General features: G+C 39.8%; 1 protein-coding gene across 3 annotated transcripts in view; it reads right to left on the bottom strand.

Moving 5' to 3' along the window:
• Window positions 1-27,430, bottom strand: part of LOC134536030 (balbiani ring protein 3-like) — a 160,395-nt gene that overhangs the window by 18,342 nt on the left and 114,623 nt on the right. For all 3 annotated transcript variants that reach the window (XM_063375540.1, XM_063375542.1, XM_063375541.1), the window contains exons 5-14: window positions 23,521-23,706; window positions 20,369-20,509; window positions 18,993-19,178; window positions 16,993-17,208; window positions 16,050-16,259; window positions 7,949-8,092; window positions 6,278-6,445; window positions 3,983-4,166; window positions 2,588-2,811; window positions 622-777 (exon numbers count right to left, since the gene is read on the bottom strand). In XM_063375540.1, coding sequence (XP_063231610.1) covers window positions 622-777; window positions 2,588-2,811; window positions 3,983-4,166; window positions 6,278-6,445; window positions 7,949-8,092; window positions 16,050-16,259; window positions 16,993-17,208; window positions 18,993-19,178; window positions 20,369-20,509; window positions 23,521-23,706 — 1,815 coding nt within the window. The remainder of the gene's footprint in view (window positions 1-621; window positions 778-2,587; window positions 2,812-3,982; window positions 4,167-6,277; window positions 6,446-7,948; window positions 8,093-16,049; window positions 16,260-16,992; window positions 17,209-18,992; window positions 19,179-20,368; window positions 20,510-23,520; window positions 23,707-27,430) is intronic.

Below are 27,430 nucleotides of genomic sequence, written 5' to 3'. Positions count from 1 at the left end.
ATTTTATATCTACAATGAAAGGTAACATGGTAGAATATACCTGGGACTCTGAAATAAGCTGAGCTAAATGGTGAACCACAACAGCAAATAAACATAACAAGTGAGTAGTTAAAATGTTAAGGATTTATTTAGTGATCTTTCACCCGCCTTTGTTCCGTAGATATCTACCACACATTTAAACTAACTACTTTTGACATTTTAAATAAAAGTTAAATGATTTACTTCATTCAGTCTCCATCACACTGTGGTTACGTTGAAGTGTATGTGAGAGTTACATGCAATACTGGGCTTCAACTGTATTTGAGACTAAATTCTAAGGTTCAAAGTCCAAAAATGACCTTCATTGGCCTAGCTGTTCGGCTATTCCAAAAACTCATATTCCGCTTGGCGCAGATTATCGGCGGCCAGGTTCTCGATGTTCCAGCATTTGCATGAATTCTGATGATTTCGCGGGAACGCAAACTGCGGCGCAAACTTAAGGTATTTATCGTCATTCTGCGAAAAAAAAACCAGACTCTTCTCCGGTCCGCCCCGAAACACCTCCTCAGGAGAAAACGCAGAAATTCGAATTATGCCAGAATCTGCGGGTACCCCTACAGTCTCGTCGCCATGGTTACCTACCTGTCATCACCACGGGCTCCACACACTGGGTGCCACAGCCATTGGAGCAGCACTTCGCGGTGCCGTTGCAGTTTATGTCCGACTTGCACTCGTAGTCACACGAGCCAGACGTCACCGGGATCAGGTAGGGGCACTGGCCGATCTTCTTGGGCAAACCTGGGAGCAGGAGGGAAAGTAAATTAAATCATCCCACCGCGTATCCGGCTAAAAATTAATTCAGACTGAAGTCGCAGAATGAAAAATATTTATGTTGGTATTGTATCATAAAGATAATTTTTCTGGAGACGATACTAGGGGAGTCACACATATTTCTCACTGTCAAATTTTAAAAAAAATACTCTAACTAGCTAATTTAAAGAAAACCAAAGAAATTTGAGAATTTATAAGAAAATCAATATATCAAGGAATTTAAGTCTGTAAATATTCTGTAATGAAAATAACCACTACTACTACTATTATTATTATTATTATTATTATTATTATTATTTTCATTTTTAAAACCTTACCAATTATGTATTGCAATCTTTTTATTACACTCCTCTAATTAATTATTTAAATGTTAGAAATTTTGAATCTCCCCTTCAAGATGTTTTTACATAGCAGTTCTGTGTAGTAGGACAGTACAAATTCAAATACACAGTCACGAAACTAGGGATATGATTAGATTGAGCATTCGGCCAACCGAAGTGAAGCACGTTGTTTCAGAATTTTTTTTTTTTGTTTTGCACCAATCAATACGGTGATTATTCAATTAATGTTCATGAAGTATAGTCTTCATAAGTTAATTGGATCATAATCTAGGCTAGTAAATCTCATTTTCATTACGATGCTCAGAAACACTCATCATCCAGATAAAAATACACCAGTTTTACAGCAGTCAAGAACAGCTGATACAGATGTGAACAGTTGGCTCACACTTTGGTGCATGCGTAAATTCCACTGCTTAACTCTTCCATCTACAGGCTTCACTCCCCTCGCAATGAACACACACAGTGCTCCGTCTGGACACTTACTTCACTTCAATGGCTGCTGTTGTCGACCTATTGCAAAACCTGCCGAGCTACTGTTTGCTTTGGAATGTTCAGACTCGGTTTGTAGTTGAAGTAAATGCAACTGGAACACAGATCTACACCTGCACGCCTGCGCAACTGCATACTTGCTTACTCATATAGTACTTCCTCACTCGCATACTTCCGCACTCCGATACTTGCACACATCCCTCTGTACACTCGCCTTTACGCTCGTATACTCGCACAGTTGTACACATATTTCAAACATTAGTGTACCCCCTACAAATATCAATGGGTCTGCGAGTATTCTAAAAATATTCTGTAATCGTGAATAATTTGATAATCAATTCGTCATTTCAAATCTAGTATTTTTTTCAATTTTTCGTTACCAATAGGCAGAGAACCGGAAATTTCGCGGACTCATCTGGTCGCGAGGTAGAACGCAAAACCTTCACACTCTCGCACTGTGTTCACGATAGGCACGCAGTTTTTTTGGACACGCCCCTATACGACCGAGAGAGCTGACGACGCCCAGCCAGGAGAGAAGTTAAGCGAATCGGGTGGTGGTGCCAAATAACACGGATAAAAAATGTTCTCGCTAAGAAATCGACCCGACAGGGGAAAGTAAACATGGGTCGAGCACACCTTCAACTTTGAATTCTATCTCTGGAGGCCAGAGGAATCCGCGAAATTTCCGGGTCTCTACCAGTAGGTGTAAAGGTGGAATCACAATGCCCCGACGACCCCGACACGACGGAAAATTTTCAACAGCCAATAAGAACCTGTTTCGTCGGGATGAACCAGGTTCTTATTGGCTGTTGAAAATTTTTCGTCGTGTCGGGACTGTCGTGTCGGGGTCGTCGGGGCATTGTGATTCCACCTTAACAAGTGGGACTAATTCAGAAAAAAATTTTGAATGAAAAGAGTGTGACGTTGTTCTGTTTGGGGGGACTCACACGCGGGCACGGGAGGGCAGTAGCCCTCCTCGCAGTTGACTTCCACCACGAGGCACTCCCCCCCGTCGGGGCAGGCCACCCCCTCGCAGGGGCCGCGGCACTCGCACAGGGGGCAGCGCGTCGCCGGGTCCAGCAGGAAGCCGTAGTCGCAGCCCAGCCGGCACGTCTGGTCCAGGCAGCCCAGCTCCCGCCTCAGCACCGGGCAGTCCACGCTGCCGTTGCCCCTGGCGGAGACAAGCGCCCTTTGTCTCCCACGCGGGCCTTCCCGACCCCTTCAGCCTCGTGCCGAAACCAAACTGACGTGCGTTTCGCGCAAAGATCTCAGATATTCGTTCGGCATTTTGGCAGCAATAATATAATTATTAGAACAAACAAAAAAAAATTTTGATGTGTAAACATTTTAGCTCTCGGTATATGGCATTTGATAAGAGGATTAAGTCTGTGTGACAGCTGTTGCTGCCATCTGTGGCGGAATGCGCAAACCAAAGTTCACAAAGACAAAGGAAAACTTTATAGTACGTATTAACTGTTTAATTAATTTTAACATGGATGGACAGTATTTTAATAAAATTCTTTTGCCAAAAATCAGGTCCAAACCGGGATTCATAACCCCCCCCCCCCCCCCCCCCCCCTCTTATCAGAGCCGTTTCATTACATAGTTTAACCTTTCGCTCTGCAAATCAAATGATTTAATAGTCGAAGTAGCTGCTTCGGCAATGATTTCTAGCGGCAGGTGCGGAAACTGCCCATGATTCATGACGAGAAATTTAATTGAAAACAAAATTCTCATATGATTATCATGCTCTGCATTATTTTAAAGAACTCTGTGTTAAATTTTTTGTAACTTTTGTATTATGAGTTTATTTGCTACATTAGAACACATAAATTTGCTTGTTACTGAGGTTATATTTACACATCACTGGTGAATACTGTAAGACTCGCTCTCACTTTTTTATTATTAAAAATTCCTTCTACGGAATTCTCTGTACCGTATTTACATTTAAGATTTGACATTGGCTGATTTTAATTTTGATTTTTTTTGGTATTAATTTCACTTTGTTGGTTATTTAAGTTTTCTCTCTGACAAACAATGCAAACTAGAAATGGCACACGTCCAAAATGCAAAAAATCATTCAAAGAACGTAAAATAAAAGTTTTAAATCATTCTGAATACACCATTGATCTTAAAGATGGAAAGTTGGAGACCTTCACTTTTTGCCCACTGAAGAAAACACTTTATTTTCTGTAAATGTGCCTTTTTTTTAAAAAAAAAAATACACTAAGAAGGCTTACCAATTGTAAAGATCTATCTTAGGTAGCCACGGTCACACAAACAACACAAAGCATACCACTTTGCTAGTCAGTGAGGTAAAGGAACCTCATCACATTCCTCACCTGGTGTTTGGTATTTCTGTCCCGTAACCATCGACGCACCAGCACTCTTTCGTCTCGAGGGTCGTCACGCACTGGGTGGCTTCGAACGAACCATTTGCGTGGCAGGTCGGGGGCGGAAGGGCGAGCTGCATTCCCTTCCGAGTGCCTTCCATCTTAGTGGAGAAGTCCCGCAGGTACTCGCACACTGTACAAACACAAAAATACTTCACAGCAACTTTGCTATATGGACCTACGCACTCTTTGTCAGTGCTTTCACATTTCTATATACCATGCCTGCCAATATATTACGTATGAGAATAATGGTTGTTTTGCTCTGTTTTCAATAGACTGTAAACTTTCAAATAAAAAATTTTTTATGAATTAAATTTTTTTTTGGTGCATTTTGTATCCCAAAAAAAACACAATATAAAAAATAACATAATAATAGGTATTACTGCCCACAGAACATATTTAATGTAAAATTTTATTTGTGTGATTTTTTTTTAAAGTAATACACTGTTTATTCGAAAAAACCTTAAATATATATATATTTTAAAATAAAATGCATTCTTTTTAAGTTTTTCTTGCTATCTGTTTTATTTAGAGACGTAAGTAAGAGTGCTCATTCATTACTTAATCCACACATTAAGCTTAGGAAAACTTTGACAGAGACTTACATCGTACAGTTGTTTTTCGTACTGATAATTAAATTACAAATGGATTCAACAAATACTTTAACCAGAACATGTTAATAATGAAATAAAAACAACACATTCTTATTGGCTGTCCTTAATGTTTTCTATGCCATGATAACAAAAAATTTTTTGCGTTTAAAATCAGTAACAAAGTTTTCAGGTAAATATCAAAAAATAAATAAAGCTGTCTGGGAGAAGATTTAACGTGTGTTGAAGACAGTTCTTTTAGTAAATTAATAATAAAAAAATTGAAATAACCATATGCAATAACAATTAAAAATGGAATAGTGACTTTTTAGAACAAGGAGTATACTGGTAGGCAGTTTCCCAGTTATGTGTTTGGAAACTTGTGCCTATTTTTGGGAAAATAAATACTAAAATTTGTTATGAACACTATTATCGCATTTCTATTCTTTGTATTGTTTAGAAGAGTCGTGTAGAAAAAACATAATTGTTAGTAATAAATTAACATGTTGATTTAAACCTTCCCTACTTTGACACTTGTGCATGTAATCTAACCTAGCCGAAAACCAGAGAAGTTTGGCATATATTTGTGACAAAATACATAAAAACATACTTTATTTCAAACATTAAAAATATTGTGACACATACTACTATTTATTAAAACAACATTTTACTCTTTTTTAGTTTTTAGAAGAAAGATGGGTTGTTTTCAACCAACTTCAACATCATTAACATCTAGAAAATTAATTCACCAATAGAATGCAAACAATATGGATGCCTGAATTTTTTGCATAAATTTTAATTGAAATGCAGCAAAAATAATGGGGAGAATTTAAATAATTCTTAAAACTTTCTATGTTTTTAAAAATTGCACACAGAATGACATCAACTAAACACTAAGCATCTGAACAGACATCGGAAGTATCGGAAAAATTATAATCACATCTTTGATTTGTTTTAAAATACTTTCTATTTTTATTTGCCATAGTTTTAATAATACCCTTATCTTTAACGGATTTGTTTAACTACATTTTTAAAAACTGACAGTAAAAAATTATTAACTTAAGCACTGATTATCTAACAGAAAATTAAGATATTTACTTAATAAATAACATAATGCACAATTTTCAATAAAATTGCTTTGAAATTAGATTTTAGAAATATCAATATATTTATTCATATAGCGTGGCCAGTAATTGTGAATGTTGACTGTAGTATTACAGTACGTATTAGGAACATGCAGGCATATCTGGGTATGGGTAGTGCCAAATGATATTTAACTATAAGTCGCATGCCCTACCGCTAACGTTCAGTCCGATAAACGCGAGAACAAATGAATAGAGACCTGCAAAATTCGTGTATTCATTCGGCGATAGGCTAGAATTCGAAACACACATACCTCTTAGATAATTTTGCCATTGGCTTACTGGTTCATTTGGACGAATCTCAACCCGTTATAAACCCTCAACCAAAGAAGGATCGAATCACGGACAAAACCAGCTGACGACGACACACGAGTCGGCAGCCGACGAACTTGCGTTATTCGCCCGAGTGTACGGGGGTACGTGCTGTCCATCCTGAAGGCCATCGAAACTCGCGAATTTTGGCAGGTCTCCACAAACGAATGAGCAGAGGCGAGGAGGCGGACGGCACTGACTGGTGGGCAGGCGAGGCTCCTCCACGGGGTCGTAGCAGCCCACTCCGCAGTGGCTGGACGAGCAGCACTTGGAGTCTCCGGGGCAGTCCTCGTCCTTCTCGCACACGTCCTTGGGGAAGACGCAGCTCTCCGGGGTCAGCGCGGGGCACCTCCCAGGCTTCTCTATCTCTGGACACCAAACAAGCTCACCAATCCACAACGCCACCAATGTCTCCCTAGAATTAACATCTTGTTTGCAATACACAGGGGTGCCCACAAGGGGGGGTAACGACGCAGACTGCGCCATTAAAATTTCAGTTGGGGGGGGGGGGGGGGGGGGGGGGGAGACGAGAAAAATGTATATATTATTTACATAATTATAGCTTCTAATGTGAAAATACGTTTCTGGTGCTTTGATAATTGAAAGGGATCTTGTAAATCAAATTGGCAACCCCGCACTTTCCTCAATAAAAGCAGTTTGGCATCTGTCGGTTCAGGATGGAAATATTACCTGATATGACCAAAATTATTATTAGAAAATCAGTTTTAATTAATGCAAAATGTGATATAATATAATACTAAAAAAGTATAATATTATAAAATAATTGAGTAAATCATTGAGAAAATGGCATAAAAAATTTCGGGGTGGGAGAGGAGGGGGGGCCTCTTTAGGTTAGGAAGGGGGGGGGGGGGGGGTGAGTCATAGTGTTTGGGGAGGGGTGGGCACCTCTGCAATACAGCACAGTCCTCAATTAAACGAGTCAATGTTGAACATGGCAACCTCGGATAAGCGAAATCTCGGATAACACTGATTTAGTAAGAAAATCGTCTTGGTTTTCAGTTGGCCTATTCGGGGTGATGTTTTACCAGCTTTTCTCAGAAGTGTACATTCTTCCATGATTTGCCCCCAACCAATAAATAGCAGCGTCGAGGTTAATTTTCATTAGGTATTTCAACTACAATTATATAATTATCTAGATCCTCAATCAAATTATATTCAACAGTCTTTGCTAGAATTGGCGCTTTAAATCGGCTCGAATAAACCAGACTCTCGTTCAATTGTTAAAACTCTTAAAAAAAGCCAGTTCATATACTCAAGAACTGTTCTTTTTTTTGCATTATATAAGATAGTGGCAGTCAGTATTTACTAGCCAATGTGCACTTCAATGAAAATTAAATAGAAATGTTACAGTCATTTCAATTATTTTTTCCCAGAGGACTTAAGATGCCATTTATCCTGACAATTTAATTTATGAGCACAGTACTAATTTCAATTAATTTGGTAAAATAAATTACTGATGGCCTTGGGTTAACAATTAGAGGGACAAAAAAAAAATCACTGTCGTAAACAAAAAGAACCCCAAAACGCATTTAAAAACTTTCATTTATGATTTTCAATCATTCCTTAAAAGCAGCATTTATATGTAATGAAATTGAAGCCGGGAAAAAAAATAAAACAGGAAAATCACTGACGCAAACCAAGAACACCCAAAAGGCATTTAAACTTATTATTTTTGATTTTCAATCATTCCTTAAAAGCAGCATTTATATTTAGTAAAACTTTTTTTTTTTTGGGAAGGGGGGGGGGGGGGAAGTGTGAGAAATGAAAAATGATAGTCACACTAGTCAAAATTTCATTACCCTTGTCATAAGAAATACGTCCTGGTGACAAGTTGCCCCCGATGCTCTCACCTCTTATCTCTTCCCGCGGGCAGCACAGCCCCTTGGCGCACGTGTAGCCTCCGGGGCAGTCGTCCAGCTCAGAGTCGCACATCACCGTGTCTCCCGTCACGTCGTCCACCAGCGGGAGCCCGGCCTGGCACCGGTACGCTTGGCCTGCAAGCAACACGACGTTGCAGCATTACGACCCACGCACTCACGGTGACTCGAGACTGCTCCAACTTCAACAACACAGTTCCTGACTCCGATTAGCATGCAAGCCTTCGGTGTTGGGGTGGTTGGGTTGTCCGAAATTTTTTTTTAATGTGCAGTCAAAATCCATGCTTAGTAAGCGACTGGCAGTGAGCCCGGGGGAGACACTCATAAACAGGTAGGTGGGGCAGGGGAAATCGGCAGTACAGAGGCCTTCAAGGATGAGGGAGGGGAGAAAATCCCTGAGGTCCGGGCACCGGAAGAGGCCTGGTTAAGTTTTTGAAATATTTTTTTTTTGATGCATCTGTTCACCCTGATAGTAGGAAAAAAAAAATACCTTTTACTCAAAATTTCCTGTAATTTAAAGCTATGCCTCAATGTTGTGTTTGTGTATTACTAATATGTCAAATGCATAACATTTCAAGAAGTAAAATATTTTTTTTTTGTAAATTCCCACAAAAACTTTAAATAAAGAATTTTAGTAAGGTGTTGACTTATTATTAGAGACAACCTTTAATGGTTTTATTTTCAGACCAATTTCATTTTCAAAAACCGGAGATTTCCGTATTACTATTTTCATATTTTATGAAACCTGTTAATTAAAAAGATATCTTATTACTGAACCAATTTGATACTTAAATGTTCCATGATGTTAATTTCTACAAAACAGTGTCACCTTTAACCGATTCGTGATTCACTGTTCAATATAAAGGTTTGTAATAAGCATGTCTAACTTTTCGGAGCAAATAAAATAACTCTGTTAAGTAGTTCTGTGTTCGAAAAAATGTTAATAAATCGTGGTACCTATGTTAAGCTAAATAAATTACCTTCATTGAATTTAATATTTAAAAGTTGACGTATTTGTCACTAGAGTATGGTTTTGGTTGAAAATGCTGATTAGTCTAATGATTTTAATTGCATTTCGGGACTTTGTGGCGTATTAACTTGAATTTTGGTGTCATATGGTTAGAGACAGGAAAAATTCGCGGGTTCAATGACCTCCAGTATAGACTCCAATATCCTCCACACACTCGGGCAAATGCCACCTGTTCATTGGCTGCTGACTGGTGAGTCGTCTTGACTGGGTGGCCTGTGATTCAATGCTTCTATGAGTGAGGGTCTCTAATTGGCCCTCAGTCCTCCAGTTTAACAGTGAACCAATGACAGAAGCAGAACTAAAGGTATAATAATTTGAATTTTAGCATAACACGTGTGCCGGAAATTAGGCATTTCGACACCTTTTTTAAATTTTTACAATAATTTTAAATTAATTTGGGAAATTTTATTTTTTTAATTTATCTCGTTACATAAGGGTGTAGTTTTTTTTTAAGTCGACTGAACCGCGACTCGCCCCTGGTCGACCTTAGTGCGTGCAAACTCCGACAGAGGGAAGTCTTTTACGATAGTTCACTTCGGGCCGGACGCGAGAGTTGCCGAAGGTTTCCGACGCCCCTCCACCCTCTAGGACGAAGACCTTGTTTTAATTAGCGACGCGGCGCGGATGTGAGAGGACTCTGGCTCTGCACTCTGGAACGACCGCGTCGGTAGTCCGCTGATCGCGTTTCGGGCTCCGTCAAGTTAAATCAAAGCTGACGCCGAGCAACAGTACTAAGATGTAGTCTGATCAGAAAAGGGATGTTTCCCTATTTAACTTTTTTTTTTTTTATTTTAGTCATCTCAGCATAGCCTCTACGTAGTAATGCTATTTTCTCCGCGAACCAAATTTCTTGTCTGGTGCCGCATATTTTTCTTTTCTTTTAACCACGACGTCAGCCGCGCATCGCCCTCCATCTTCCGACCAGGCAACATGGCTGTGCCTAACAACTACTACCCCTGTTTTGGTAAGTTCTCTCTTCGGTCCTTTGAAGTTTGTCTCTCTTGCGGTCGTTCTCTGACCCGACCTTGTTCTGTCTGTGGTGCAGATCTAATTTTTTTTGGTTTGGTCTGTCCACAGACAGGGTCCTAGTCCCCCCTCCCAAAGAGAAAGAAACCATCATGGGGAACTAAGGAAGCCCGGCGACCTCCAATTTTGAATTGGTGGTTTCGCCAGTGGAAGCCCTCACTCCCGGCCTTTTCGCCATCAGCTACGAACCACCAGAAAATATTCAGTTCGTGAGAGCGAGTGCCAGTGAAAGTTTTTTTTTTTTAAATTTCCAAATGTAATTTCAGATATCAGATTCTAACGAGTTTAACAGTTTTTGTCTCTTCAGCCATCTCGAAATTGTATATGCGAAATGGTTATAATTAACCAATGATAAGCTAATATGGTGATTACAGATTATTGTAAAATGTTAAAACTTTAAGGTTTATTTAAGAATGATGTGTTGGAAAAATAATTTTCTATTCGCGGCCCGGGTCGGCAAATGATTAGGCAAAATAAGCTCTCTTTAATAATGGTTAAATGATAGAAGTATTTTCTCTTTATAACTTGTAATAGAAAATCTTGAAAACAAACTTTGATCTTAAATAAAGGATGCCTATAAACGTAACTGTTTGTTTTTATTACTTAAGGCAATAACGATCCACACTATGCTCCCAGGTCTTGATAGGGAGTTTACAAATTTTCGTTGGACCCACCCCGTGTCCGCCTCTGATGTTTAAAATTTTGTTCTTAATTATTTTTTTTTCTGCCCGCCACTTCCAAGGCCAGTTTTGTCGACATCCTGTCAATATTCATAAATAGTAATAACAAGGACACGAGGGGCGTTTCAATTGGTAGCAGAGCATGGTTTCGTCTATAGGCATACCTGAATAGGCATACGTAGAAAAAAAGAAAAAAAAAAAGAATTTTTTTTGAAAAGTTTTAAATTTTTTTTGGTACTTAGACCTGTTTTGTATGATATATTGTAAGCTGGAGCTGGCACCAAACTACTTTCTTGTCTTTCTTTAAATGTTTTAAATTAATTTTTCTCTCGTAGTTTTTCACGTGCGGTGAACGTCGTAGCTTCCAACGCCCACGCAAGCTTGCGCGAGGTGCCGCGCGACGCCGGCCGAGCAAGCGCCTGCCTTATCGCTTGTAACTCTACCGGCCGTCGACGCCTGTCCCCCCCTCCCCCCCCCCCCTTCCAGTGGCCCTGCTGACGCCCAGGGCCGCGTTAGCTTATTCGTACCTTCTTCAGGGGTACCCAAAGTCCATCTCCCCGGGACCCTTTCGTCCCTTTAGCGCAAGGCTATCGCCCGCGACATGATTTTAAAATTTATGCCCAGTAAATCCTGGAGAGTAAAGTTTCACGTGAGCCACTGATTAGTTCACTTTTTTTCTGATAGCCAGGTTGTTGCTGTCATGTTGTTACATCCCCTCTCCGTTCCACGCCATGCGGACTGTGTCGCACGCCAGCGTCTATTCTTCTAGGGCTGACCAAAGTTGACCTCTCTGTAGTGTCGCCAGGTTGTGTTTATCTCCGCCTGCCGTAGTTTCTTTACGACGGAGAATTATCTAAATTATCGTTTACTACTGTTGTCTCGCAGAAGTTAACTAACTGATTTAAATTTAAGGATTAAGTTTAGTGGTAAACAAAGAACTATACGTTATGAGTATTTTTTTTTATCTGGTACCAATGTCTTTACTAGTTTAACACGCAAGTACTAGTTAAACAATGATTTTTAGTATACCTACGTTTCAAGGGCTTCCCTCCCCCATCATAATAATTATTTCAACCTATACTTAAAGACATTTGATTTATAAAAATTTCAATTCTTACATTGTTAAAGTAGTAATACTTGAAAATATAATATAGTAATAAAATAATAATATAATCAAGCATATTCAAAAAAAAGTATTTCACCGAAATTAAGCACCTACGAGGTGACTAGCCTCATTTCATATTTATACTAATCACCGAGAGTGGTGAAATCCTTTTCAACCTCCAACGAGAGGTCCATTAAATTAATTTGTATATGTTTAAGCATCCCGTTTATAGGCTAGCACACTCTAGGTAATTTAAGATACTTTAATTGTTAATTTTTACATACGTAAGTTTAATCTTTAGCAAACTGACTAACGTAAATAGTTTTAATTTTAAAATTTTTTTTTTACTCTGTAATACTTCTCTGATGCCTTTTGAATTTTCATGAATGTTTGTCCGGCGATATTTTTATCTAGTGAATTTTTGAATACATTCAAGTTTTTTTTTTTAATAAATAATAATAATCTGTAAAGTAAGCAAGAATAATTTTAGTAGTAATTTTATTTAACAGACTTTTGATTTAACAAAGTTTATATTTTTTATTTTCCTTGTACGTAAATGTGATGTACAGCGACGTATACAGAGTCTGAGCACAGAAGCTGTCTCATCTAGCCATTTTTTATTTTGTCTTTTGCATTCTACCCCAAAAGTTGTATTTGTTCTACACCGTTAATGATCACATTGTTTATTTAAGTAAGAGCAACATGACTTCCAGACGGCAAACTGGTTTCTTTTATATGTGTTTTCAAAAGTAGGACTTAGGTCAAGCTAGCCACAGTGCAGCACAAAAATCAGTCCTCTGAGCCAACGAGCCAAGACTGGGTCCTTTGGGTGAAATATCCCATGACCACTCGAGTGAACCCTGGGTCAAATACCCAGCACTCTACTTTGGACGACCTGTCCAACCCTCCCTTACTGGCAGTGTGAAATCTATCAGCAGTCATGGAAGGTCGAACCGCTCAATTGTAATTCACCCCTTTTTAGATTTTTAAATATATTTTTATTGCGATATATATATATTTAAATAATTTAAATCCGAGTGCGAAGAGTAGTTAATAAATTTTTTTGTTTTCAGAAAACTTTTTAATAACAGATATTGAATTAATTGTATTAAAAACATCAGAGTTGTTGAGGCTGAAATCCCTAAAAGAAAAATATACAAGGCAGTCATCACTCTATAAGATTAAATATTTAAAACGTACATTATATTTCTGACTCATTACATTAACTTTAATTAGAGGTATAATCAAAGCTATTTTTAATAATATTCCTAAATTCATTCAAAGTATTTTTACCTTTTCAAATTTATTAATGTGGTTGATCGTTTTGGGTCTCGAACCCAGTCTAGCATGGGGAGAAAAAAACCTCGTAGGTCTCTCTGCTCCGGCCTGTTGGTCTGATCAACCATCAGTGCACGGACATACGGAGCCTACGTAGCTAAGATCCTTAGATTCCGGGACCGAGGTGTTGCTTCACTTTTAGCAAGCATCAAGTCTTATCCATAGCCTGATTGAGCAGGGCTAAGTCCCAATGCCTTCGGCTTCTTGTGGAAAGATGTTTTGTACAGGGGTTTTAATTCCCGTTCTAGTTTTAAGTTACAAGGAGTGTATAGTCTCCATTTTATACTGAGTGCAAGGACGCGCGTGCCTTTTCGCCTCAGTGGCCTTATGGCCTCCCTCACAGTGCCCAACAGATGGAATCTACAGCTTGTCCAATCATAGAGATCAACCACATCTAAATTTCACGTCATTAATTTAGTACCTACTAAAGTTTATAATATAAACAGTATTTCAAGTTTACAGAATCATGTTTTAAATCATGGTACCCTACGAGGTCCGAATACGTCGGAAGCCTGACTTTGAGACGTGACAGCGCTGCGCGCAGCGCGATAAAAGTAAAGTTAGTAGTAGGATACAGGGGAACCTGGTTACTCACCTAACAAGAAGTGTTTTTTTTTTTCTCTATGCTCCGCATTCAAGCGGGGGAGTATGTGCCGGAAATTAGGCATTTCGACACCTTTTTTAAATTTTTACAATAATTTTAAATTAATTTGGGAAATTTTATTTTTTTAATTTATCTCGTTACATAAGGGTGTAGTTTTTTTTTAAGTCGACTGAACCGCGACTCGCCCCTGGTCGACCTTAGTGCGTGCAAACTCCGACAGAGGGAAGTCTTTTACGATAGTTCACTTCGGGCCGGACGCGAGAGTTGCCGAAGGTTTCCGACGCCCCTCCACCCTCTAGGACGAAGACCTTGTTTTAATTAGCGACGCGGCGCGGATGTGAGAGGACTCTGGCTCTGCACTCTGGAACGACCGCGTCGGTAGTCCGCTGATCGCGTTTCGGGCTCCGTCAAGTTAAATCAAAGCTGACGCCGAGCAACAGTACTAAGATGTAGTCTGATCAGAAAAGGGATGTTTCCCTATTTAACTTTTTTTTTTTTTATTTTAGTCATCTCAGCATAGCCCCTACGTAGTAATGCTATTTTCTCCGCGAACCAAATTTCTTGTCTGGTGCCGCATATTTTTCTTTTCTTTTAACCACGACGTCAGCCGCGCATCGCCCTCCATCTTCCGACCAGGCAACATGGCTGTGCCTAACAACTACTACCCCTGTTTTGGTAAGTTCTCTCTTCGGTCCTTTGAAGTTTGTCTCTCTTGCGGTCGTTCTCTGACCCGACCTTGTTCTGTCTGTGGTGCAGATCTAATTTTTTTTGGTTTGGTCTGTCCACAGACAGGGTCCTAGTCCCCCCTCCCAAAGAGAAAGAAACCATCATGGGGAACTAAGGAAGCCCGGCGACCTCCAATTTTGAATTGGTGGTTTCGCCAGTGGAAGCCCTCACTCCCGGCCTTTTCGCCATCAGCTACGAACCACCAGAAAATATTCAGTTCGTGAGAGCGAGTGCCAGTGAAAGTTTTTTTTTTTTTTTTTAAATTTCCAAATGTAATTTCAGGTATCAGATTCTAACGAGTTTAACAGTTTTGGTCTCTTCAGCCATCTCGAAATTGTATATGCGAAATGGTTATAATTAACCAATGATAAGCTAATATGGTGATTACAGATTATTGTAAAATGTTAAAACTTTAAGGTTTATTTAAGAATGATGTGTTGGAAAAATAATTTTCTATTCGCGGCCCGGGTCGGCAAACGATTAGGTAAAATAAGCTCTCTTTAATAATGGTTAAATGATAGAAGTATTTTCTCTTTATAACTTGTAATAGAAAATCTTGAAAACAAACTTTGATCTTAAATAAAGGATGCCTATAAACGTAACTGTTTGTTTTTATTACTTAAGGCAATAACGATCCACACTATGCTCCCAGGTCTTGATAGGGAGTTTACAAATTTTCGTTGGACCCACCCCGTGTCCGCCTCTGATGTTTAAAATTTTGTTCTTAATTATTTTTTTTCTGCCCGCCACTTCCAAGGCCAGTTTTGTCGACATCCTGTCAATATTCATAAATAGTAATAACAAGGACACGAGGGGCGTTTCACACGAAATGAACCCGCGAATTTTTCAGGTCTCTACATATGGTGGATTGACGTACTTTCCTGTGTTATTTCGTTTCTATTGTCTAACAATACGCACTGTGATTATTTACAAAAAAGTATTGAAATGGTTTTGTGTTGGTTATCGGACTTGCTAAAGAAATGAATCTGTAATTTAATCGGCGTCTGTTTTTTACTGGTATCGCCCGTCACTAGTATCTTTGAATATATACTGTATAGAAGTCGCCAGCCCAGGTTAAAATTTCTAATACGGTTTGAGGTAGTTGGTTAATTCACCGCCGCAATCGCCACCATCTCTAGGACATCGACTTGTGGTGGTCCCTAGCGGACGAGTGTCGAACTCTTCAAACACCCCTTCCCCACCCTCTCCCTCAAACACGCGTTGTCCTCCACCCACTCTCCACCCCACTTCTCAACCCTACAGCTTTGTGACGCACAAAACTCCTGTTGAACGACCTTGAGCTGCAGTGAATGATTGGGTGTGAGGGGGGGGGGGGGGAATGACAGCGGGCGACAGTGCTGCGCTCTAACGTGCAAATAACAACCTAAGACGATACAGGGCGTTACGGCAGCGCACTGCAGCGGTGGAAGTTCCCAAGCTGCTCGTCATACCGCTCCTGAAAAACGTAGAGTAAATCCTATCCACTCGCGACTTCTACACAGTATATATATTCAAAGCTAGTATCTGCTGCCGGCAGCGAGGCCCCTGGGGGGAATGACACTCACACACGGGCACGGTGGGGCAGAGGAAGTCCGTGCAGGAGCTGTCCTTGACGACGACGCACCGCTCCCCAGCCCCGCACCGGAACCCCTCGCAGGGGTCGTCGCACTCGCACGTGGGGCAGCCGCTGGCGTCCGCCTTGAAGCCGTACTCGCACACCTGCGCGCACAGGTTCGTGTCGCACAGCGTGGAGGAGCTGCGTCCGCGCGCCCTCGCTGCAACACACACGGCACGCCACGGCACGGTCAGGACGCCCGGTCGCGAGCCGACAACGGCACGTCTTCAAGCACAGGCCAACGGCCTGCGGACCGTGGATTTCGGGTAAAATTGCAAAGCCATGAGTAAATAATGTATCTTACAGATTTTGTCACATTATTATAAATACTTAGACGGTAGAACATTCATGCTATCTTATACAGGGGTGCAACAACTAAATTTCCAAGGGAAGGGGGGGCGGGGCAATATACCTTATTATAAAGAATCATCGATCCCCCCTATTGAAGAGCCGGGAAAATTTGTATTTCAAGGTGGAAAATGGTGCATTTAAGCAGTTTTATTATCTAAAAATTTGATTACACAGCACTTTCTTCGCCCCCGTTTGCCCCCACTTCAAGGTTTCAGAGGGGAGGGCAAAATACCCTTGCCCCCCCCCCCCCCCCCCCCCCTGTTGTTGCGCCCCTGATCTTATATATTACTTTATAGAACATATAAAATAGTTACTCCATAATTTTCAGTACAAAGAGAAAGTGTGAATTTGTTTGCACAAAGTAAATTGTATCAATTTTTCTAAATTAATAAAGATTGCAGGCTTTCACGGCCGTTGTCTGCATTTTCTTGGCTTCTGGGCGTAGGCCAGCGTAGGCCGTGTCAGGTAATCATCAGGCAGGCTAGGTCTGACTGACACGTGGGGGGGGGGGGGGGGGGGGAAGGTTGTCAATTCCACCTCACCCTCTTGGACGCCGGAGCAGCGGACGGCGTCGCGCGACCCCATGGAGCCGGGCAGCTTGTTGCCGTTGGAGTCGACGCACCAGCACACGAGGCCGTTGCGGCTGCACTGGCGGGGCTCGAACTGGCCCGTGGTCGCCGAGCACTGCGGCACGTAGCCCTTGCCCTCCTTCTCGCTCATCACCAGCAGCTCCGAGAGCATCTTCTGCTGCAGGCACACTGCGGGCAGAACGGGTCGGCGCGACGTCAGCCACGTGGCGATGTGCCGACGCGATCGTTTTAGTACCGGAATTTACTGGACTTATGATATTATCAAAAACTGACACCCACGGAAAAAGTACAATAATTTCATCCAATCAGCTGTGACCCATATTTTAAACTAAAGCCCACCGCACACGGTAAAATATTTTCTACTAGTTTGCTTACTAGAATGCTTACTGGTTTCTGTACTGTGTAGGCTCCAAGTTGAAACACTAGGTGCACTACAAGTTTCTGCTGCACACGATTCTAGCTGCCTTACTAGTTTTGTTAAGAGAATATTCTCCACAACAAATTTTTATTATGATAATTCACATTTTTTACTGCATACAAACAAGGCTCTTCTGTGTATGCATTTATTAAAACGAGAAGTTGGTCACTAGTCCACTTCTTTCCGTCCATGTTTATCAGGACATGCGCGCTTAAAAGTGTAAACAACCCCTCGTGCCGTTTTCGTGAGCTCTGATTGGCCACTCCTTAAATATTGGAACACACCAAGCAACGAAAATAGGACGCTGTCTATTACGCAAAACCAGTATCCCAGCTCGTACAGCTACTAGTATCCAGTTTGAATTCGAGTGAAGAAACTAGTAGTAGAGCCAGTACGACTCCTAGCTTACAATATTGTAAGGAATATTGTACCGTGTGCGGCGGGCTTTACCTGTTTATAGTTCCACATGTGTCTTTTACTCCAATTTTTCCTGTAATTTAAGGCTATACTTGAATGATGTTCGTTAATTAGTCAGAGGCAAAGTGTGCTATCCACAAATTTAATTCGGTAAAATACTTTTTTTTTTGTCATCCACCAGAAATTCTTATAATATATAATTTTATTATGATACTGACTTATTTCTTAAAACTATTGAATTTCTGGAGAAATTAAATGTAATTTTGACAAAAAAAAAATATCAAATAGGTTTTTTGATGGTTATAAGATCTGTTAAAGAACTGTATCGGTAATTGGATCATTTTGGTTTTTATCTGTTTTTTTTTTTACTTCCACGCACACCCATCAGTAACCACTAAGAGGCAAGATTTTATGATTTTATATTTAGGCCAGTTTAGTTTTTAAAACAGAAGATTTCTGTGTTATTATTTTTTATTTTTCATGAATTCTTTAGCATTATTTGTTGTTTGGCCACAAATCTTTTCATCAGATATTCACTAAGAATAATATAATGGGCGTGAAAGTTCACCAAGTGTTTGTGTGTTAGTGAATATCTGTTTAACAAATTAGCGACAGAGCATAAAAAATGCAAGGCAGTTACCACATTAAAATTTTTAGAAAATTGTCTTAAATAACAGTAATGATGAAAAATAAATATATATGATAAATGCATATTAATTAAATTTAATATTAAACTAAATTAAAAAAGGACACACATTTGTCATCCTGGACACATATTGGAACAAATTTGTCATCCTGGACACACATTGGAAACACATTCAACAAAAACGGACACATTCAACAAAAAGGACACACATTTGGACATACGTACATTCAATTAAAAAGACACACAAACTTTTGGACACACATTCAACAAAAAAGTAAAACATTCTCATCTGTTCAACGAAACGTGTACAAACGTCAAATAACGAACGAATATTCATACAACTCATTTAAATATCCTATGTACTAAATTGATTTAACAAAAATTTAAATGAAAAAAAAAAAATAAATCAGCGTGGTGTGTGAGATGGAGCCTCAGGAACACCTACAACCACACCGGCGAGCGCCACAGTACCTGTCACGTTCTGGGGCTGGGTGCAGTGCTTGCCGCACCCGGGGCTCTCACAGCACTTCTGCATGGACGCGCACTCGAGGTCGTGCTCGCAGGACAAGCCGCAGGCATCGTCCTCGCCCGTCGGCGGGCAGGACCCGGGCTTCTGCAGCTCGAACGACGCGGGGCAGCACACCCCGTAGTCGTGACCTGCGCAAGGCACACCGCCACTCTCCGTGTACCGGGAAGCCCGGCTCTCGGCCACACTTTGATCGCAACCGGCGGGCTATACGCTCGGTCGTACCGATCGCCTCCGGTGGCGTAGCCAGGAGATTTGTGTATGGGGGGGGGGGGGGGCGTTAAGAAGCGTGAGTTACCCCCCCACCCCCACCCCCCGTATTAAAGCGGTGGGGTCGGGAATATTAAGGGGTATAAAATAGTGCTATTTTAGCAGTTTTCGGTTCTTATTAAATTTAAATATTGTAATGGTAAAATTTTTTATTAATTTTAATATGAAATTTGTTTGAGTGATGAATAAGAAATTAATGAAAGATTTTTGTGCTAGGGGGGGGGGGGGGGTTTGAACCCAAAAAAAAAAAAAAAAAAAAAAACATCCTGGCTACGCCCCTGATCACCTCTATACACAAACCTGATGGGATCAACGAACGAAACGGAATGAGTTACGCAAGCAGATAGACTGGAAGTTACTACATGACTGAATCTAACAACAGTTTTTTTTTATCGACAGCTTTTTATGCCAATGACCAGAGACAATTTTATTACTCGTTTCATTGTGAACACCTTCCCCCTTCAGTACAAAATTTTTACGCCCGTGCCTTACCCGGGACTTTAACCCGGAACCCCTCGCACCATAAAGCGGGTGTGCAACCGACTTGCCCTTCTGAGGTTGGGCCGACGACAACAAAGATTATGAACTGTTTTGGTAAAACAGCACGAGACTAACCAACCTCGCAAACTGTGGAACAAGTCTGTGCATTTCTTTGATTTTCAAAGTTTAATTAGTGCTACATTCTGAATGATGTACAGAAGTCAGAGGAGGATTCACACAAATGGTGGTTCAGTGCTATAAAATTACAGGTTAAAAAAAAAAGATTGGCGACCTCTGTTTTATATAGTGAAGAGAAATGATTTTGACATTTTTTTTGGAAACGGTGTAAGATCTTTGTGATATAAAAAAAACACTATTAGCCAATTTGTAAGTTAGCTATAAGTAGTTTACGATGTTCAACAAAACAAATCGTTATGGTGCATGGCTACCTTAGTAAAATATCACCTTTTGGTGAAAGTTTGAAAAGTCTCATCTCGTAAGGAGTTGCGGGTGTCGATCGGCAACACCCTGAATGAACGGTGAGCGATGTCCGAAAGAGGGAAAGGCTCACCTGGCTGCACGAGACAGCGGAACAGCGGGGGGCAGTTCGGCCGGCCGGGGCTGGTGCCGCAGAGGAACGGCCGGTTGCTGTCCGTGATGGTCAGGGGGCTCCCCGCGGGGCACACGTTTTCCAGGCTACGGCCTTTCTTGCCTGCAAGAAGGGCGAGCCACACATCCACAAACAATGAACGCACCTCTTCATTTGTACCTGCCAAACTAGGTAAGTGCACTGAGCATCTACGTGTCTGGATGGCAGGCCTAAAAAAATAGAATCATTTCTGACTTAAGGTGTTTAAAATTATTATTAATTACTTCATCGTAACAACAAACTTAACTTACAAAGTTTTCAACAAAGAAAAAATTTTTAAATGTATTTATTTGTTCCAAAATCCTTAAAAAAATATAAAATAATTTTTATACACAAAATATAATTTGTTTGTAGATAAATAGATTATTAAATAAAATAAGGAAAAATTATTTTTTTGCAAATGCCACTGTTCGATAAAAAACTTTGAAATTGGCATCCCTTTATTTGCAAAAATGTACCAAACATATATTTGTATGTGTTTTATCGCAAATTATGAAAATTTTGGAACTAATTAGTTAACATAAAAGTTTTTAGTACTAAACTCTTGCGTTTCATGATGCTGAGATAAACACACATTGCATGAGTATGGCAAGCTGTATAAGACTGGAGATGGGCATTTTGAATACAATGGAAAGTCTTGAATCTCATATTCTATGACTGGACATATTCTGCATTTTTACACTTATGGAGTGGAGCAGTTCAAGTTCAGTACTGAAAGACTTGCTCACATTTATTTTACAATTAATATTCCCTTTAAAAACTAAATTTATGTTTAAATAATATGGAGTAATCTGGCACGTGCCAATTTAAAAACTTTTTGCTGTATTCTCTTTGAAACTGGCTGTGGACAGGTTATTGAAAATTTTGCAACATCAGAGTGACTATGTTTAATTAGTATTATTACTGCCAATACTATCAAGTGAGTAACCACATTCTGAGCACAATATACTTATTCATGCAACCATGCATGAAATTCCCCCCCCCCCCCCCCCCTTTTTTTTGAAAAATGCTGGATATACACCCTGTCCCTGTTCACTATTAATCATCACAGTGATTCCGAAAAATGTTTTTTGAAAGTGAAACTTCTTTGGGCACAATGAGAGTAAAATTTCAAGGCCAAATTTTAATGCAAAGTTTTGGTGAAACATTGTTGTGAAACGTTTCTGACACAAAAAGACAGAGGATAGATAGGTACTTGGCCAAAGAGAAATAAAGAGAGAACTATGCTGCTGGGCTCATTATCGTTCTCTTTGTGCGATTATTCGTCCGCTACCTAAAAGAAAGAAAAAAAAACTGAGTAAAATAGATGGATAAGACAGAGTGAGTGCTGCTTTGCTTGTTTCAGAAAATTTAAAGTATCCTATACAGTCAGCTGTGAGTGCCATGAATTTTATATTTGCTACCAGCGAATTCGCGTTCCTCCTTCTTAAACTAGCAGCGTAGAGAGCGCTGTTGAGACAGTGCCTGCATTTCCCTCATAGATAGCGCATCCTATTATGAATTTAATATTTCGTTCCGACATCTAGCATGTTCCAAATGGCAGAATTGTTTGAAAAAACAGAAACACACACAGTTTTTCTTTTTGGTGTATTTCAACAATGAGTAATATTTATTGTTAGTTAATCATTATTGATTGATCAATAATTATTGTTATCCTGAGCGGTTGTATTTAAGTGAATAATAATTTTTTTTAGTTCATGTTTATTTTTATTTAGAAAATTGTCTTCATCTCTTTCTCTCTCTGCCGTTTTACCCCTTACGATATAGGTACTTACGAGTCGAGGTCTGAACTGCCAAAGAATTTTCACTATTATCACGTGTACACACACTCTTTATATTGTTTAGGGGAGGGGAAGAACAAAACTTTTATTTCCTCAAAAATTAAGTTTTATGTGAAAGATAAGATTAACTGTTTTTTTTTTTCCCCGTCACTAACCTACTGAAGTTACTGATACATATTTACAATCAGTATTACGGAGAACATAAATACTTTACAAACATTAAATACAAAATACCCTTAGTTTAGGGAACTTATTTTGTGTACATACTGTAATTATGTTCAATTTAAGAATTTAAATGTCTTCTTAACAAGTCTATAGTAAATTAATCACATGAAAGTAATGATTACTTCCTGCATTATGACATAAACTTAGTTAATTCCATTGAGATTTGATAAATTGGCATGAATAAATTTCATACGTGCAGAAGCTGAAACAGTGGCGGATCCAGATGGTTCACCTCGGAGGGGGCAATCTAGGATTTCAGAATAGCCAGAGAAAAAAAATGTCTTAAAATTACTAAATTTGTATTTAATCTACTCATACTACACATAACACATCCAACCACCAGATTTTATGATTCTACAAGAAATTAATTAATTACACTAAAATATTTTATTGGTTTCAGAAACAATCATTTTTGTCGGCAATATTAATGTAGCAGACAACTGGTTTTTCGGGGAAGGGGGGGGGGCACTTGCCCCTGGTGCCCCCCCCCCCCCACCCCCCGGATCAGCCACTGAGCTGAAATACCTAGGATGATTGCAGTGAACTCGTCCTCTAAGGCATGGTCAAATAAGGAACTTTGCTTCTTTCGCAGCCAAGGAAGGAACTACTGGTGCAGGCATGTAATATTGTGCAGTGTGACAGGCATTCAGAAGACTTCGCGACATATTTATTTTTATAGCTATGCATACATAAGAAATAATTCTCATTTGCACAATATTAAAATTAATTGAATTTTTTTATGTGTGTTAAATTAAAGTGTTATTTATATTCATCATTTTTGATCGCAATCATCCGATTCATCCGTCCGTCAATCACGTGACCTGCAACCAATCACATGGCCCGGGAAAATTCGAACCGTCCGTCCAACCGCCAAAACCTTACCAACGGACGAAATAACCTCCAAAACGTCAGCAAGATTACCCATTGCCGGCGATCTTTACTGTCTTATAACGTTTTTTAGCATGTTTATTTGTTCAGATGCTTACATTAAATGTCGTTAACATGCGTTTGAACCATATTTTTTAACAATGACCGTCGGTGAACAGTGAATAGTGAATAGTTACCCACATTTGGGCACGGGCGGGCAGGGCTGCCGGAAGCAGGCCACGTCCTCCAGCTGGCACTGGGTCGCCTTGGGGCACTTCACCTCGCTGCAAGGGTCGTAGCACTGGCACTTGGGGCAGCCGTCCTCCGCCAGGGCGAACCCGTGGGGGCAGAGCATGCGGCACGTCGCCGCGCTGCAGGGCCTCGGGTCTGCGGGGGGAACACGCGACAACTTCTCATTGCTGGAGGCAGTAGCGCAACAACAGGAAATGGGGGGGGGGGCAAGGGTAATTTGCCCCCCCCCCTCTGAAACCTTGAAGTGGGGGCAAACGGGGGCAAAGAAAGTGCTGTGTAATCAATTTTTAGATGATAAAACTGCTTAAATAGCACCATTTTCCAACTTGAAATACAAAATTTTCCTGGGGCAGCCCCCCCCCCCGGACCCCCCCCGCTTCAATAGAGGGGGGGGGATCGATGATTCTTTATAAAAAAAGGTATATTGCCCCCCCCCCCCCTGGAAATTTAGTTGTTACGCCCCTGGCTGGAGGCAATGGCGAAACACCAACGAAAACACCGAAATCACAAAGCCGATGCGCTGCAATAAACACAAAACATCTATGGCAAAACGTAAAATACAAATGAAACTCACATAAATTACCTAATTCTGTCTTTTAAAATGTAAAATTAAATTCTCAAATCTTTAGATTAGTTTTTTTTTTTTTTTTTTAAATTAAACAATTTTGTGTATCCTGTATGAAATTTTATTAAGTTTCTATCGATGGTCCTCCCCTCCCCCCTGAGTATACAGTAAAAGAAAAAAAATAGTTTTACTTTTGAAGCTAAACTAAAAGACAATTTGAAATGCGCCACAATTCAATTTATTTTATATCTTTAGGCACATACACCATGATCTTTAATTTTTCACAAAAAAAATTGGTCAAACTGAAAAAACTGTAAAATCATACAATCTTGACTCTAATTCATCACTTACTTAAATATCCATTACACTGTAGGTACATATCTCATAGTTGCTCCCGTGCCGTAGCCAGGATCTCGTGAAAGAGGGGGTCCATGATAACCATTAGATCATTTTTATGATTAGGTTTTTTTTAATATTTGAATTATGATGCAATTTGTTTTGTCCTGATCGTGTCCTTGGCTACAAAAATAACTAAACCACTCAACGTCTCGTGGTTACCTAAATAAATACAACATTAAAAGGGGAGGGGATTGGCACACTGGTGACTGTTAAAAGTAAATTGGCTGTCACACTTGAATCTCAAGGAATAGTTGACCTCCAGAACCCCAAAGTTTACATACAGAATTTTAAGAAAAGATTTTGGTGAAGAGGAAAAACTGAAAATTTATATTTTAGCTTTTATTTAACTATTGCTCACACTTCGTTCTCATGTCAAATGTAAGATTATTTTTGTTAAAAGAAGTCATAAATACATGTATATTAATATTACGTTAAACACACACGTTAAGTTTGTATGAAAACACGCTTACAGTAATACATGTGAAAACCGGTATTTAATATAGACTACTAGGAAAAACAATTCCCATTGCTTCTGTGTATGAGGGATGTCGCATGGGCTATAATGGGGAGGAAATACATTATTGTAGCTCAGTAAGGATTACACTGTTAGAAATTCTCATTTTCAATTTACGAAGAACGCTGGTTACAAATTATCCAGGGATTTTCGTAAATTTACTTCTATTTTCGTAAATTTCAGGACCCAAGTTCACTTTTCGTTGAACATGAATCCAAAAGAATATACTTTGATATATTAACACACATTTCAAAAATGTATTAAGAATACTCTTATTTTGTTCACGTGTGTGTTTACCTTCATTTAAAACGGAACACACAACTCTGAAATTAAAATACGCCGTAGTTTCTACGAATATTCAGTTATTTTAAATTACAAATAACTCTTGATTTTCCCCTACCAGTAAAATATTAAATAATAAATATGCTCATCACTGACTCACTGACTCTATAACGCTGCACAATGGCACTAGCATCACATAAACTTTACATGCACACATACTATCATAGCATTTTACACATTTTATATTCGTTAAGATGTTAATTTGAATTTTTCTGCAAAATATGTCACTAGAAATTAAAGATTTTTTTTTGTTTATGAGCTTTTAATTATCATTTTACTTTTCGATATTGATAAATTAACATCGCAAAGTAAGTAAATATTTATTTTTATAGTTATGCATACATAAGAAATAATTCTCATTTGCACAATATTAAAATTAATTGAATATTTTGATAAATATTTCGTGTGTGTTAAATTAAAGTGTTATTTATATTCATCATTTTTGATCGCAATCATCCGATTCATCCGTCCATCAATCACGTAACCTGCAACCAACCGTCCGTCCGTCCGTCCGTCCGTCCGTCCGTCCGTCCGTCCGTCCGTCCAACCGCCAAAACCTTACCAACGGACGAAATAACCTCCAAAACGTCAGAAAGATTACCCATTGCCGGCGACCTTTACTGTCTTATAACGTTTTTAAGCGTGTTTATTTGTTCAGCTGCTTACATTAAATATCGTTAACATGTGCTTGAAAAATATTTTTTAACAACGGAAAAAAAAATTGAATTGAATTATATATTAGGTACGTGCTTAACTTTCACGATCGTATTATCTATGCAAGGCAGACCCCCCCCCCCCCACATCATTCCGTGGGCCCCGTTGCCAGGGCCGCAACTAGTCTCTGGCACCCGGGGCATGAATGGATTCATGCGCCCCCCCCCCCCCCCCCCCTCTTTTTTTGCACATACCACACCAATAAAGTGTTGGGTCCGGGGCCCTCCCACGGAAAAATAGTGCTATTTAAGCATTTTCCATACCTACATGTAACAGTTTCTGTGCTACTGTAACTTCCATGCATGAACCCGCTATGTCCATAAAGTAGTCCTAATAATAACTAGACTTGTTCATTAAATATGTTGAGAGGTTATATTGTAAATCAGATTAGCCATTCCTGGCATGCAAGTTAAAAAACGTTTTACCAGTTACTAGTTGTACTAGGAATTACAATGCAAGCGATTTCGGCGCCCCCACAGCTTTGCGCCCGGGGCGTATGCCCCGCTTGCCCCCCTCTAGTTGCGGCCCTGCCCGTTGCTACAAGTCATGATGCCCCCCTCCCTCTTTTTTTCTAACAAAGTTAAAAAAAGTTTTTTTTCCTTTATGTATATTGTTTTAGTTATATTTGTTTTAACCTTTTCACAATTATTTTTAAAACACATTAAAACTAGTTTTAAGTAAGTGTTTCGATTGTCAACGTAAATTGATTTTGAATAATGGCAAATAAATGAGTGTAAGTGTTCTGCACAGTCAACATGTCACGTCAATTGGGGCTGGTTTTGTTACAGTTGTGGATTCAGACACGTTCTGTACGCACAGCATATTCCGAATAATATTACTCTGGTGTAATATTTCATCAGTAACTAAATTTAGGCCTTACTGTTTAATTGTTTTCAATGATTTATTTAAAATTGTCTACTTTTTTGTTTTAAGTTTTTTTTTCTTTCCTCGCAGGCCCTCTAGACCCATGGGCCCCGTTGCCATAGCAACGGTAGCACCGGCCATGTGGGGGCCCTGATGCAAGGTGAATTTTCAGGAGTGTTAAAGGTATTTGGTTCTTTTGGCAGCGTTGACACTCCACGCCACAACCCGAGATTAACTCGACCACTTTAAAATACAGCACACTGTCAAGCCTCTAATGCACACCAACACGACACTACGTCACGACAGTTAGCCGATCTAAACTGGTGGGGGGAGCTTCACTCCGCCGCCGAATTAGGTACACGTAACTTTTATAGCATTACACAACCTACCAGCGCACACACAGGCCCGTGTGCCAAACCTATCCCACAAGACACGCACCCCCGCCGTCGATTCAAATGATT

This window comes from Bacillus rossius, chromosome 10 (genome assembly GCF_032445375.1).
Source record: "Bacillus rossius redtenbacheri isolate Brsri chromosome 10, Brsri_v3, whole genome shotgun sequence".
Lineage (NCBI taxonomy): Eukaryota > Metazoa > Arthropoda > Insecta > Phasmatodea > Bacillidae > Bacillus > Bacillus rossius.
Note: the sequence above shows the minus strand (reverse complement) of the source record. Positions and strands in the feature narration are given on the sequence as shown.